At 43.1% G+C, this 14868-nt stretch overlaps 2 protein-coding genes across 4 annotated transcripts; one reads left to right on the top strand and one right to left on the bottom strand.

Moving 5' to 3' along the window:
* Nucleotides 1-4878: 4878 nt before the first annotated feature.
* Nucleotides 4879-10700, top strand: LOC306789943 (ensconsin-like; the record flags this gene model as incomplete). Of its 3 annotated transcripts, none has more annotated exons than XM_079286040.1 (14): nucleotides 4879-5005; nucleotides 5987-6061; nucleotides 6145-6308; nucleotides 6422-6521; nucleotides 6674-6790; nucleotides 7029-7162; nucleotides 7290-7408; nucleotides 7515-7735; nucleotides 7813-7990; nucleotides 8097-8265; nucleotides 8396-8500; nucleotides 8669-8719; nucleotides 8846-9074; nucleotides 9774-10700. In XM_079286040.1, 14 exons carry the CDS (start codon nucleotides 4879-4881, stop codon nucleotides 9782-9784), a joined length of 1800 nt encoding a protein of 599 aa, XP_079142166.1. In that variant the 3' UTR covers nucleotides 9785-10700. The 3 variants fall into 3 exon arrangements, with proteins under 3 accessions (XP_079142166.1, XP_079142165.1, XP_079142167.1); XM_079286039.1 differs by having other exon boundaries at nucleotides 7005-7162; XM_079286041.1 differs by lacking the exon at nucleotides 6674-6790 and having other exon boundaries at nucleotides 9774-10698.
* Nucleotides 10701-10718: 18 nt separating this feature from the next.
* LOC306789944 (uncharacterized protein) lies at nucleotides 10719-14772 on the bottom strand (the record flags this gene model as incomplete). The annotated part of the gene is made up of 13 exons (XM_079286042.1): nucleotides 10719-10902; nucleotides 11033-11158; nucleotides 11254-11388; nucleotides 11483-11597; nucleotides 11698-11823; nucleotides 12021-12154; nucleotides 12234-12279; nucleotides 12363-12571; nucleotides 12651-12770; nucleotides 13273-13392; nucleotides 13530-13649; nucleotides 14278-14397; nucleotides 14568-14772. The coding sequence occupies 13 exons, from the start codon at nucleotides 14770-14772 to the stop codon at nucleotides 10769-10771; spliced, it is 1710 nt and encodes a 569-aa protein (XP_079142168.1). The 3' UTR covers nucleotides 10719-10768.
* Nucleotides 14773-14868: the final 96 nt, after the last annotated feature.

The following is a 14868-nucleotide window of genomic DNA, read 5'->3' as shown; positions in this document are numbered from 1 at the left end:
AAGGTATTTAAAGTATGCTGCAAAACATTGAGGCCTAAACTCCAAAGCTTTGCTTGTTTAACATGTTGTTGCTGGTGAAATAATGAAAGAATACGTACCATACAAGAAGATAATGCTCTTGTTTCCCTCCTCTGAGTAGCTCCAAGACGTTCCCTGCGAGGCAAACGGCAACCTTTGTTTTCTTCTATGAGACGGACGCAACACTACGTAAACATTTTAGACATTTACACAGCAGTACGCGATAAGGCTTCAAAGTAAAGTTGTACAGAAAATAATTGGGTTTGTCCAAGTCAGAAGTTGGGCAGGAGTGATGTGATACACCAATGAATAGTGCATGAGTGTTGAACCCGAGACTGGTAACTATAACTAGGGACTGCTGAGAGAAGTCACTGTGAGCAGAGTCTACCAATCCACGCAGGCCGTGCACAAAACAAAAGAAAATGTCTTCAATCTTAAATCCTCCAATAAGATGGTCCCTGAAAGGCCAACCAGCTACATTTACATACCATTTACATATAGTGACATATAGCTAAAAAAAGCCTCGTCTCTAAAGTACAAGATGTTGCCTTTCAGAAGTATAAAACTATCAGGCATGAGAAACACAAATGAAATGTTTCTCAAATTTTCAAAAGGGTTTGGCAATGTGCATCTTGTCATTGCAATACATAGTGCAGTGTACTTCACCGGAAAGCATCCAAATGTGTGAGCATGAGGTGATCGAGGTAGAATTTCATGAAAGTAAACAAAATGTCAGGCCAGCCTCATTGGAAGAATGCTCCAATTGAATCTTTAAGAGGGTGATGTTTGAAGCTGGGTCTTGGTGCGCACACATTGTCTTTTGTCATGGAATCACCAAATGGTGTTGAGTCGTATTCGCAACGCTTTTCGTTTTTCAAATACATTCAGATTTGGGCCTTGAGGTTTAAAAACTGACCTCAATTTTGAATCACACAAGTGTTGTTGATTTTTGCACGAGGATATTTACTTGAATAAGTACAGAATAAGGAAAATACGGTATGATGTGTGTCCCCACAACAAAAAGCAGTGGTACTGGTTATGTTGCATGATTTGGCTTTGTTGAGGCATGCTTTAGCAACCTCTGTTGAATGCTGGAGGATAACTCATCATCTCATCAATTACACATACAGCCAGTCTGTAAGCCATACGTCAACGTCTAAAGTTGCTGGTATCCGATGAAACTAGGCTCTAAATTATTTACGCGCCCCAGTCAGTGTTGCATGTGTCATTATGTGGAGGTATCACAATTCACAACAAAATAAATAGATTTAGCTTCGAGGGAATAACAGGGAAACATCCGATTATTATCAAATCAGAAAAACATCTGTATGTTCTACCCATTTGAGGAAGTTTTAACATTCTACGTTGAGGGATATATATTTAGTCGATGTGTAGCAAACGAAACATCACGCTTAACTTTATGGAACTACTTTACTTCGCTTTGCCTAGAACTGTAAAGGATGCTTGCTTTTCCTTCCCGTGATACTCTCAGTGACACCAACCTGACCACTGTGCTGAGGGAGTCTGCCCTTAATTACATGATTCAATACCGGCTACGAGGGGTTGAGGAGATCCTCGTCCCTGCAGGATGTCAGCAACTGTGCAAAGTTACATGCTTCTCCTTGTAGTCTCACATATTAACCTCATTCTCTGATGCATGTTGTCATCGCACGCAACTTTAAACACTCTGAAGTTCACATCTGCCACCAAGAGAAACATGCCATGGTTGACTTTTCTGCTCTGATAAAGAACAAAAAGTATTTACCTGAATTTAAAAAAACAATTAAATGCAATAATTCTTTAATCTCTCAGCAGAGATGAGGTGTCTCAGGTGGCAAGACACAACTTCGAGTTCTTATATGTATTTAGATGACTGTTTAGTTGACACTAATGAATATGCATGAGCGAGCAACCAAGCCCTTAAATTGACACCTTTGACTATGTCGTCTAGGGTGAACCACAGAATGACTTGATACCTACCATGCAATCTTATCCCATGTAGCCACAATGTCCAGGGGCCTTTTCCGGCTGTTGGTTGTCGACCAGTTATCCCCATCTTGTTTGTGCTCTAGTGACTCTGTGGGCACACCACCTGACAGTGGTGTAGTGTATCCTTGTGACTATTTCTCTTCGTTGGGGGACTTTGGCGAGCTTCGTCAGTGAAACGCAGCCAGAGGCCATTGTTGTCGTTGGTGTCAGGGGGCCCATTGTAGGCTGCAAGGCAGCAAGCACGTACGGGTTAACCTCAAGTGACAACCAGAACTTTCTTTAAATCAATTACTCACAATCTCAATGACTGGTTGGATTATTATGTGGTTGTAAATGTCTTCTATTGTATATCAACACATCACTGCGTCCTATGTTACTTAATTGGACGACAATATCCAGCTTATTAATCGCACAAACTGTGTAAAATAAAAGTCAAGGCTATAGAATGACTGCATGCAAGAAATTCTTATGTAGTCTATGGTGTAAGCACATACCAGGGTAACATTAGAAGAAAATACATTACTGAAGATAAATAAATAATCATGGTCCGATGGGAGTATGTTAGCAATGACTGCCTGCAGTTTAATATTTATTTATCCATGTAGTCAGCAAGAATCAAGTTTTCGATGAATCGGTGAATTGTTTGATGTAATACAGTTCGTCATATAGATAGATAGACAGATAGACTTTATTTCAGACTCGGGGTCCATACAGACAGATGCATAAAAAGACAGACACAAACAATAAAAGTACAGAGGCCTAGCAACGCCTTACAAAGAGACAGCTGTGCCAATGTCTCCACAGCTGGGACTGGTAGCGTGTGGTGCTAAACCTTATGTTGGTTAAAACAAGTATGATCCCATTCACAGAGTCATTCAGTCGACAGATGAATTTGTACATGAGATTTCTTAAAACTGTTTGGAAAGTGTTGACTCGTGCAGCCACAAACATTTCACGAGCACGACTCCATCTCGGTCTCTTTAAAAACTCTTTTTTTTGTAGTTTGACCACAAGTGTGCAGTAGAGTGGAGTACAATATGCTCTGAACAGAGACATCTTCACTCCATCAGTACACAGACCAGACTTGCGTGAGAGACTGTTTATAACTGTAATATAATTGAATTAAAGTCATTTTTGTGTTCACAGAAATGTTGCTGTTGGCACTGATATTTGTGTTTCCACTTTATTGTGCTGTTGCTTTAGCGAAGTAAGTGTTCACCCTTTCTACCACTATATGGCAGCATACGTGTATTTAAACCATAGATTTAGTCATATTTACCTGTGTCTTTGTTAATTATCTAGGTTATTGATACAGATGTATTTAATGATGTTTATTTCATCTGATATTTGATGTTGATGGTTCATTTGCAACCTAGTTATAAGCATCATGTATTTACTTGTTATATTTGTGTCATTTAAGAACCAGACATTCCTACATGGAAGAGCGAGCATGTGTCGTTGATGAAGCAACAAACAATGACACCTGAAAAATAAAGAGACGTTTGGTTTATTCTTATTAAACACGAAGCACAATGTACCTGCCTCGTTGATTTATTCGTCACACTTCAACCCTGAATTGAATAGTTCAACAGAAGAGGTCAAAGGGCCGAGATGAGACGATATAATGTTAGTCAAATGCGTTGGTCCAAAAAAAAAAATGACTTCCGTTTTTTTGACATTAAGAGACAGAAAGTTTGACTTTAGAATATAAAAAAACACAAGACACAAGACAAGAGCAAAAACAAGATGACTTGGTTCTCTTTTCTTCTTTGCTACCATGCTACCTGTCTTGTGAGCCCTCACATTGATCTCTGGAGCTGTAGGCGGATGCAGACCGTAAGATTTGTTACTGTTTTGAAAATAGTCAGCCTTAAGTTATCACTGATTGTGTCCATTTTAATTCCACCTCGAAGCCAGATTGTAGGTCAGCTTGTCGGATGCACAGAGGGCCCACAGAATGAGAACAATTTTGTGTCAAAGAGAAAACCATTGATAAAGATTCAATTCTTATTATAGGGAAGGGGATCCTATAATAATAGTTACTTGGCCAGAAACGGATGCCCAAAAAAGCTGTCCACGGACCTTTTGCCGTTTCACAGTGCACAGGACCAGGAAGCTGCAGAAAGGGAATTGTATTGTGTATATATAGATATATAGCCATTTAATGGCAAAGCTGACTTCAGCGTGTTCTCCAGATAGAAAGACTTCCATCTAGTGGTCATTCTATTTCATTCATCAGGAAGGAATCATAGTGGGAAAAGAAAAACATCACGTTTTCCTCTATTGAGAACACTGACTCCATCAGAATAGGTCAATGTCAAAGCAATGTATCTCACTGAATATTACACCACCGTTTTCATGGTAATCATTCATGAAGACAGGCTCTCATCTTTGCTGCCATTTTTTTTTTTCTGTCTCCAGGAAACGCTGCATCCCTTCGGCTACATCCATCTGGCAAGCTGGCAGTGTGGTGGGGGAATTAAAGTGACACAGCTATACAGTATTATGTGAAAGTAAACCAGAGCAGCCCACAAGGGGGATCTCTTTAAAGGGGGAGTCGCCTTTTTATAGACTCATTGAGGATCAGAATCTCTCCAGACGTCCATAGATTTTGAGGAGACAGGAGTACATTTGATTTATCTCTAAGCCACAGGACGGCTATAACTGGATGCTTTGTGTTCATGCTTTTCTCTCTCATTGGTCTAGAAGGCACAGATGAACAAGCAGCTGGTGCAGAGGGCAGCTCTCTGCACAGCCAACTTGGAGAGTGAGGACCCGAAGGCATCTTGAAATAGAAATTCAAAAGAGGAGGAGGAGGAGGAGAGAAAGGAGGAGAGAGAGGAGGAGGTTTTTAAGAGTGCGAGCATTGGTATGCCAGGCTCAAATGCTAGCATGGCTGTGCAGGAGAAACACAGTGACATCCCTCCATCGCAGGGACCGCTTTCTACACGTACCGTCAACAGCCAGAAGAAGAGGAATGGATTCGAAAGATCAGGAGGTTCGTAGCTTCTGTCTGTGCTGTTGCTTCAGAATGCATCGGTAATGTTATTTGCGTGGTATCTGATCAAAACAAGCCTTTCCTTGAAGCAAAGCCAGAATGACTGTAGATCTCAAACACAGCGGCATCTGATCATGTTGATGACGCACGAATAGAATACATACATTCTCTTTGGGAAACCATTCTGTAAGTGAGCATGGCAACAATAAACACCAGGATATCAGGGGGAATCTGTAGACATAATAAACAATATAATAATAATAGCATGACCAGCATCCTGATATTGTTCAACCCTAAAGGCATTCATACATGCGATGGTTACCCCCCCCCCCCCCACCCCCCCACCCCTCGTGCTTTTGTATAAATGCTCTTCGGTCATGACGACTTATCAGGTGCCAGCATGTTCTCTTCTCTTTTTATACGCAAGCTATTGATAATGGCTCTTTTCTTTGCAGCTGACCCCTAAGGCCACCCAAGTCCTCATGAGTCACTATTTGGGACCATTTGTTCAAGCTGATTTGTTTTTGCTTTGTACGCAACGCTCCCTTAACGCCATCTGTTGTACTAAAAGATGCATTTACAGAGAGTAGAAAATCCAAAATATCAAAGGAATATTGAGTGTCAGATGATGAAAAAGAAGAAGAGGTCAGAGGTATTGCTGTCTTTATTTTTAACAGAGTAACATGCTGTTTTCCCCTCACTTTTAGACAATGGTTACATCGAACCAAAATCACAGGCAAAGAAAACAGCCTGTTCTGTCAACAAGGCTGCCCAAATCTGCAACACGGCCATCTCACATTCATCCTTTTATCAGGCAGCTGTCATATTATTCGGATACTGGATTATGACTTTCAGCATGACTTCATTTCACAGACTGACTGTCTACATTTTGGTGTTTCAATGTTTAATACAACTAATAGTATATTTATGTAATTTATGGCACCAAACCAGTGACTACAAAGTGTCATCTTGGCGTTCTAGTGGCCAACGGACCAAATATTGATGAGAGGCTGAAAGCAGCGCGGGAGAGAAGACAAGAGCACCAGAAGTTAATCGGTATGTGACATTGTTATTTCATTGTCATGTCAACACACATAACGAGTGCTCTATTCACACCGGTTCACTTCCCCCCCCCTCAGCCTCTCGGGAGCAGGGCAGATTGGAGCGGGAGCGGCGGGCCAGGCAGTACTACGAACAACAACTGCAGGAGCGCAGGAAGAAGCTCCTGGACCAGAGGCTCAAAGAGGAGAGGAAACGTACTGCTGTGGAGGAGAAGCGCAAGCAGAGACTGAAGGAGGAGAAAGTGAGTTTTGATGGATGGAAATCAAAACACCTTTATTTTTTAGAGAGTGCCGGGGCTTTCCCATGCTCTGAGTTGAGTAACATCGCCACTGAAGCTTGTTGTCCTGAATTAAGGAGCGATATGAATCTGCAGTGCGTAAGACAGTGGAGAAGAGCCAAAGGGCCCAACACAGCCTCGGTCAGACCTCGAGAGGAAGGAGACTCACCAAGAACGGTAAGCAGAGACAAATGTGCTTTCTTTTCTTCACTCGCTTTTAAAACCCATAACACCATACTTAACAGTATCTGTTCATTGTGTAACATCTTGGAGTGCCTTATCTTTGTGTTTGTGCCGCACTTTAAACTCTATACTGATCGATATGCTAGTACCACGTCGCTTGCCTCTGACAACATGGGAGAAGAACTTGGTCAGTCACCTGCTTGCCCCCACATGCTCCTATCTGGCCAGGAGCAAGAGTGCTGGCTGTCAGTCCGGAGAAGAAGGTACTCACTCCCATGATAGGAGAACCCTGCTTTAACATTATGGCAATGCCAATTGCTTGTAGTGCATTTGTAAGATAGCCTACTACTACTACAACTAACCAGCTCCTCATTTTCCTCTCTCTTTGCGCACTGCTTCACAATTCCATCACCGTTTCCACCATTTGTGCATATTTCCTCCAATTTCCCACAATTACGGCACAAATCACTGGCTCAGTTGTCCATGTTTGTCGCCGTGCAGTTTCATTCCACTCCATGAATTCCACCGTCACTGCCCCTCACAAACCCCAGCACCACTCTGGTTCAGTCCACCACATGCCATCCGCCTCCCAGAGTCCCAACAACAAGCAGCACAGGAGCATCAATACGGCACAGGTAATTCTAGCCGTCCCTCTGGTCTGATATATTTTTACGACCACCCTGCTGTCTATTTTTTCCAGTCTTTTTCTGATTTGAGAAACATTATGTCAAAAGATAATTCTGATATTTCTTTTTGGTTTAGATCAAAGCAGCAAGACAGCAAGACGCTCATAAGAAGAACTCAAATACGAGACCACCCGCCGTCAACACCAGTGTGAAAACAGCCAAACAGAGCAGAACAACTTCCCCCTCACCTGAACGGTAAGTGAAATGTTTCTGACCAAAAACATCCGCTTTACATTCACGACATAGCACCAGTGATCCGAACAAAGCGGGGCATCTGCTCTCTTCTTTCTGGATCTTAAAGGACCCCCCGAAGGTCAATCAGCAGACACTCGACCCCGCTGCAGCTCGAGCTCCCGTCTGTCCCTGAGGAAGATGCTACCGTTTGTAGCTCAGCCCTCTGCCCTGGTAACTCAAGGCCTGTCAGGACTCCGGCTCAAGATCAGCGAGAGAAAATCAGGGATGAAAATCCACCAGAGGCTCTGTGTTTGAAGCTACCCGACAAAGAGACCGCAGAACATGGAAGTAAGCTCGAGAAATGCTTAAATAAAGTGCTGTATTTAAAACAATTGTGTATTGAAGTTGATGATATTTCTCTTCAGGTCCTCCCCAAACGCCTCTTCAGCCAGCCGCACAGCCTCCTAAAGTCATGTGTAGACCTTCAGCCGGGACTACAGACCCAGGGGAGGCCTCACGTCTCCTGGCTGAAAAAAGGAGAGAGGCCCGACTACAACGTGAGGGAGAGGAGCAAGAGCGCCTGCAAAGAGAAGAGGCCGAAAGGTAACCATGTCCACCTACGATACAGAAACACTGCAATAGCAGGCCATCCAGACTGTTGTATTACAGGTCATGATTATTGGACATAAATGTATTCGTTTATGTCCAGGCGGAGTCGTGAGGAGCTGGAGCGCAAGAGGGCAGACGAGCGAGCGCGAGAGCAGGCCGAGGCTCAGCGTCTCATCGAGGAGAAGATGAGGAGGGAGGAAGAGGAGCAGAGACAGGCCGAAGAAGAAAGAGCTCAGGCTATGAGGGAAGCCGCTCTTCTGCGGAAACAGGTAGGAAATGCAAACATTCCGCAGTGCTTTTGCCGAGGGGACAACGTCTGCACCCACGGGGAGTCCTTCTGGATGCTTTTTTGTCTTTTTATTTGTAATCTATTTCTGATGGACATTGTTGTTTGTACAGAGAGAGGAGGAACAGGCCAAAGAGAGGGCAAAAGCAGAGCAGATGAAACAAGAGCGAGAAATATTTGCACAGAAGGAGGAGGCAGCTCGTCAAGCAAGAAAAAAGGTTTAACAGTCTAAATAGTCTGGAATGTGAATTACTATATCTGTACACAACACTGTATTATCTGTGCTGATAAAAATAAAGGCGCTCAAAAGCTCTGTCCCGTTAAGAGACTGCACGGTTACACAAAGCTGACTCTACCAGTTTAATAAAAGCCGTTTTATTTTCCAGCGACTTGAGGAGATCATGCGGAGAACCAGAAGGACAGATTCTCCAGATACGGTGAGATGTACTGCTAACTTTTTGTAAAAGTACATTGCCCCTGGGCTCATATGACACACATTCAGCATCCTAATGACTAACCAGCTCCACATCTACGACCAAATCGGTTAATCCTTTTTAACACAGACATCTGTTCCAGCGAGTATTTTGCCAAATGAAGCCCAACCAAAGGAAACCACAGAGCCTGTGCGCAACGGCACTATAGAAGTTGCCGTCAAGCTGGCAGTGGGGGCGAAGACCTCCCAGCTGGTGCTGAGCAATGAGGAGGACATGGTGCCTGTTGTGGCCTTCAAAGAACGCAGGTCCCTCAGGACCCTCACAGGCCTGGAGGAAATCCAGAGCCACCAACGAGCAGGTGAGGCAGATTACAGACTTGTTCCATCAATCAGTCATGTCTGTTTCCAATCATATTTAATGAGGCATGGCAGCGAGACCACACAATCACCACCATTCATTCCTCTTGAACTGTGAGCTGTGCAGGCCATGCATATAAAATCATACAAGACTAAGGCGCTGGGGAAAGTGCAGTAGTTGTTTTGGTTGGTGGACAAGAAAGTTCCACACCCTGGTGGCCTCTACATACAATATTCAAATCATCCAGGAAAAAAGGAAAGAAAAAGTGCCTGTCCGCACACTGAAAGCTTGCAAACTCACAAGTTATAGACCCTTTTAACAGCAGTCATTGTAATTGATCAAATGATTCACGGTCCTGTTATATTAAGTGCGTCACAGCCACTGCAGTGAGACAGCATGCACAATACCAGGGCCCATCTAAATGGAACAGGGCCAGACTCATTGTTATTAATTACATCTATGTTTACCCTGCAATGACACGTCAACATGGCTGCTGTGAAAAGGGCCGATAAGTATTGCAACATTTCACCTCGTGGCGCAATGCCGGACAGTATGGGCGTAGCCTCTCCTTTCCCTGTATGTAGTTCCCCTTCATGAAAAGTCTAAAAATAGATGACAAATGTTCTCCTTGTCTCTTAAGCTGCCCTGAAACCTTTTGATTTAATATCTCCTTTTTGTCGCCCTATCGTGCATTCTCCAGAAGTCATCTGAGAAGCTGCAGTCATGGGCTCAAAGACTCTGCTGGAGAGCTGCGATACACAGGAGTCACGCTGCAGTACAGCCATTTCCGCTGCCCTTCGGCACCTTGTACGAGCATGTAAGAGTACAGCCTTGCCTGTCTCACCGAGGACGTCAGCATTCGGGCACTTTTCTGTGTGTAAGCCGTGGCACAAACATTGGGCAACTTCTTTATTGCTTTCCTGAGTACAGCAGGTTTCTGAACTAATCATGAAGATCCAAAAAAAACAGTAGATGTAGTGATGATAGCTTGCTGGCGAGTGTTGCCTCTGGGAAATACTAGGAATAGCCATTCTAACAATCCCAACGTGTGTTAGCCATGCTTTTTTGCTTATTCCTGATATTTCTTGCAATCCGAGCACTTCCCCTTCCTCGGTTTGGTCACGGTGGAATTAGAAGAGCTCACGTGTGCAAAGAACAGAAGGCTATAGGTTGTTGGATAAAGTTTGTGTGAATTCCTATCTTTCCCTTTGATTTTGTGAAGTATAGCAATCACATATTTCAAAGCTGCTAAGGAACTTAGTTTCCAAAGACTTTGCTTCAGTTTTGTGAGTGTTGTTTTAGAGAATACGATGCACAAAACATTTATTGCACCGACAGTTGCTTTGTTTGATTCATGATATCACTCAAAGCAAAGTTAGAGGCGTAGAGGTTAAAAGAGTTTATTATAATAAAAGCATATAAAAACAAATGTATCTGATCATCAATATTTGATCCTATAGTTTAAGGATTGCTCATAACTATCACTTGTGAACCTGTTAAAAAGTGGAACTATACGCCATATTTCATTAAAGTTGAGACTATGCCGCATCTCTGCCTCGTTTCTCACTTAATGTGTTGACAGTAAACATAAACATTTGAAATGAAATAAACACGATAGAATAAAAAAAGCTGCTTGTCCATAATGTGCACGACTGTAAACACTGTGCACGTCTCTTAGCGTTTGTGCTGAGGAAGTCAAGGGTCAACAGAAGATGGAGAAAGAGGCGTAATCATTTGCAGCAGCCGTCTGGTTTCTTCCGTCTGCGCATGCACCTTCCAGAGCTGAGCCTCCAACTCACTGCCAGCCAACAGAGAGGAAAAGCCTCCGTCTGCAGAGGAAGACGGCACAAAGCAGGCTCAGAACGCCTGACTTGCAATGGTACCGAGTGTGATAAGATCACTGAAATGGCTGCAGTACCCCGAGTTGCTGAATAAGTAAGGGGTGCGACAAATACACACCTTTCTTGAGGTTGAAGACGGTAACTATGCCGAGCTGCTGCAACTTAACATCCTTCTTTTTGAGAAACACCAACAGGTACTCCAACATGGTAATGTAGTGAGGTCTCAGCAACTGGACCATCTCCTCTGGGGGAAATAGTATGGAAACACAGAATATAACAATATGTAATAATACAAAGCCAAGCGGGTTATCAGAAAGGAATACCACCACATAACATTACCAGTCATTGCTAGTGTGCTGATGATGGCCGCACTGTTGTAGGACAACTGAGGATTTTGAATTTGTCCGGACAACCTCACGAGTCTTGAAACTTGCTCTGATGTTATTGTCACCGACAAGTTAGACTTCAGTGGATCTGAAATAGCGACATATCGTGAAGGATTATGAAAATGATTCAAAAGAGGGATCCTATTTTGTACACACACACACAGAAGTAATTCATGGCTCACCCCAGGTCATGAGGTGATGTAAGCACGACGTCACATGCAGCGAGGTCTCATCTGACACGGACGGAGACAAAAGGGCCCCGAGGAGTCCTGATAAACACAGACTGTCCATCACAGCCTAGATAACGATGATGGGATCAATCAATCTCAGGCTACTTGCGCAAACATATTCACCACAAACACGTGTGGCGAAGTCACGAACTGTAGCCTCAGTGTACCTGCTGACCCATGCTGGAGCTACACAGGTCGGTGATTATCTTGCAGCTGTGTGTGATTATGACAGATGTTTGATGATGAAGCAGCTGACCAATTTCCTCCAACAGACCCTCACTCACGAGGACGTCCTGAAATCAAAGCATGGAAATATTATCAATGTTAAGATGTAAACAGAACAGTTGCTTTATATATTTGTTTTACATATAAGGAAATGAATGCCCCAATAGTTTAATAAATCCCTTTTCGAAGTCTTCCCAGCTGTTACACAGCACCAATAGTTACCAACTCCATCATTATTATGATCGTGCTGTGTGGGAAATCGTACATTGTTCGGTGGGTGTGCCGACAGTGCAGAAAGTAGCGTGATGGCAGATTCTCTCCGCACAGGAGAAGAGTTCTTCAGCAGCGCCTTCAGGGGCACCAAACAGTCGAGCTCCATCAGCTGCTCCTGGATCAGCACTGCGCGCACAAATGAAAATGACAAACAGCGTCTGCTTTAGGTATGGCATCAATCTCTGGCTTCATTGTTTATAATTACCGTTCCTTGAGAGAGTTTGTAGGCATCGGCATGCTTGAGTCGAATTCTGAAAAAGTAATACATATATGATTTTTATCAAACATTGTTGATGATTTACCTTCAAACTCAGACACTTAAGGTCACATTTACCTTTTGCACAGAGGAAGACACGAGAGTCAGAAGAGACTTTAACAAAAAATGCCCCCCCATGCTGAGCAACTTTGGGTGGTGCTCCCGAACAGCAGTGATGTTGCACAGAGCGGTGCAGCTGTAAAACTGAACCTCGGAGTCTGAGGACTGCAGCAGAAGAACCAGGACAGGAATGGCTCCCACTTCACATAAGATCCTGGTGGACCAATCTGGGCAAAGAAGAGATTTGTTTGTGTTGGATTAAAGCAAAACAAAACTTAAAAAAAAAAAAAAAGGAAATCATCCCACCTGACTGTGTGAGGTGTAACAGAGCCCAAGTGGCGTTCTGTTGCACCTGTGGCTCGTAGGACTTGGCTAAAGCCAACAGTGGCATGATGCCATCCACCATGATAGCTTCACTTTTTGATTCTGTATGAAAAGAAAGAAAAACCTCCAATGAATGCTCAGCTGATCGCAACAGAACTACGATGGCATGTTGTGTCTCTGCAGACTTACACAAGATATCATTTGGGGCGAGCCAGGATGAATGAGACTGGAATACTGACGACGCAGAAAGGCATTTTATGAAGCACCTTCTTTCTATTTCTCACCATCTCCTCCTCTGATTATTCCCATATGCCTTGCAGTAAAAGCTCATACAGCATTTGTGGCAGAGTGCGGAATTACATATACAATATACTGCTATCCTCACATAACAAATGCTGCAAAAACAAATACACTTGCACTATCAAATCCTACTGTAACACTAAATAAATGGCTGGTTAAATTAGCAATACTCAAATACATTGAGTGCTATGTTTTCTATATGTTGTTTCTAATTTTGTTCTGTCCTTTCACCAAATGCAAATTATTTACTGTCGAGATGTTTTGTGAGATTTATTCAACAGGGTCCTCCCAGTCGGAAACAAACCTGAGGAAGCCAGCAAGGTGATGCAGGCACACGAGTGACACTGAGCGGCGGCGTCACCAGACTGGAACAGCTCCAGGATGGGCACCAGCATCCCCATTTCAATCACCAACTCTTTGCACACTGGAATCAGAGCGCATGGACAGCAATTATGACCATCGGATCCACACAAATGGGATTTCAGGTGTAAACTGTGATGCGTTATTTAACTTTTTAATTTCAAAAGTCAAAAGACGACCTTGTGATTCTTTATCTCTTACCGTTATTCTTGGCTAACAGATTGACCAAAGAGAGAGATATCGTCTTTTGCACATCTAGGTCAGTTGATAAAAGTAAGGCCATGACTGGCTCCATGAAGGCATCTGGTAGAGGGGATTTCACTGTAACACACAAAGCAAACAAAAAAAACATTGGTTTAAGAGGCAGACTTTTGTGAGTCTGTTTAAGTTCTTGAGGCCCAAAAGTATTTTTTTAGAATATCCAGGAATGATCTACAGGAACACAATCTTAATTAGCTGTCAGTCTCACTGGCTGAAGCCAAACATGAGTTTTAAATTCAGGTCCTAAATAACCCATAGTGTTCTCTCAACCGCAACCAAGTAAACACAGGAATCTGTCAACTGCCACGTTTAAGCAAAATATAGTATGTGGTTACACTTTGCATATAATTGGATCTAACCTGGACTAAAGGTAATACTTTATATGAACCATTGCTTCTGTAGGCTACTTATTATACTGTGGGTTTTCAAAATAAAATCTATTTATTTTGTCTTTAAACTGATACTAGAGTAAACACACGCTGGGAACGGTCTCCCAACACTGGACAAAAGAAATACAGTTTAACATTTGCATGATACCAGTCCTACTCGTTGGAGGGCTTATCTCGACAGTCAGTGATCTGAGAAACCTGGAGCGCAAACAATAGCGTCATTCTTTGCACCACTGACCTGCATGCTGTAATGACGATCAGTCAAGCAACATAGACATCGGTTTGATTTCTTTACTCACAATGATGACTGACATGTAAATAAAACATGGCTGCAGTAGTTTGTAGATCAGTGTCTTCCGAGGATGCAAGTCTGCTCAGCGCGTGCAGACTTTCCTGATTAAGTAGTTGAGTTTCATCATCTAAGAAAAAAAAAAAACAGATACAATTCCCAATATTTTCTTAAGTTACAAATACACCTTTGATGTAACGTTGTATGTCCTCCTAAATTACAGATCTAGCTAAATCAACTGGGTAGACTTCCCTCCACAACAATGCTGTCTACAACAAAGAAAATGAACAATGATCCTACCACACAGCAGGTGTAAAGAGAGCAACTCCTGCGTCCTCCTCCTCCTCAGGAAACTACTCTCCGGGGCAATCCTAAAGCAGGTGCACTGAGAAAGTTCCCTGAAAACGTCTCTTATTTTTTGCTGAAACTCTCTGCAAACCTTCCTCAAATAAACGCAAAATTCTTTCAGCAGTCGGGAGCAATCCGCACAAAAGCCAGAAGCCATGACCATATCTTCAGCAGAAAGGCACCGCACCTGTCTGTGTCGAACCAACCTGCAACCAGACACGCCCACTGGAACGTCACGTGACAGTGGGGATTA

The sequence above is a fragment of the Melanostigma gelatinosum genome (genome assembly GCF_949748355.1).
Source record: "Melanostigma gelatinosum genome assembly, chromosome: 16".
Taxonomy (NCBI): domain Eukaryota; kingdom Metazoa; phylum Chordata; class Actinopteri; order Perciformes; family Zoarcidae; genus Melanostigma; species Melanostigma gelatinosum.
This window is presented reverse-complemented; position numbering and strand designations above follow the sequence as displayed.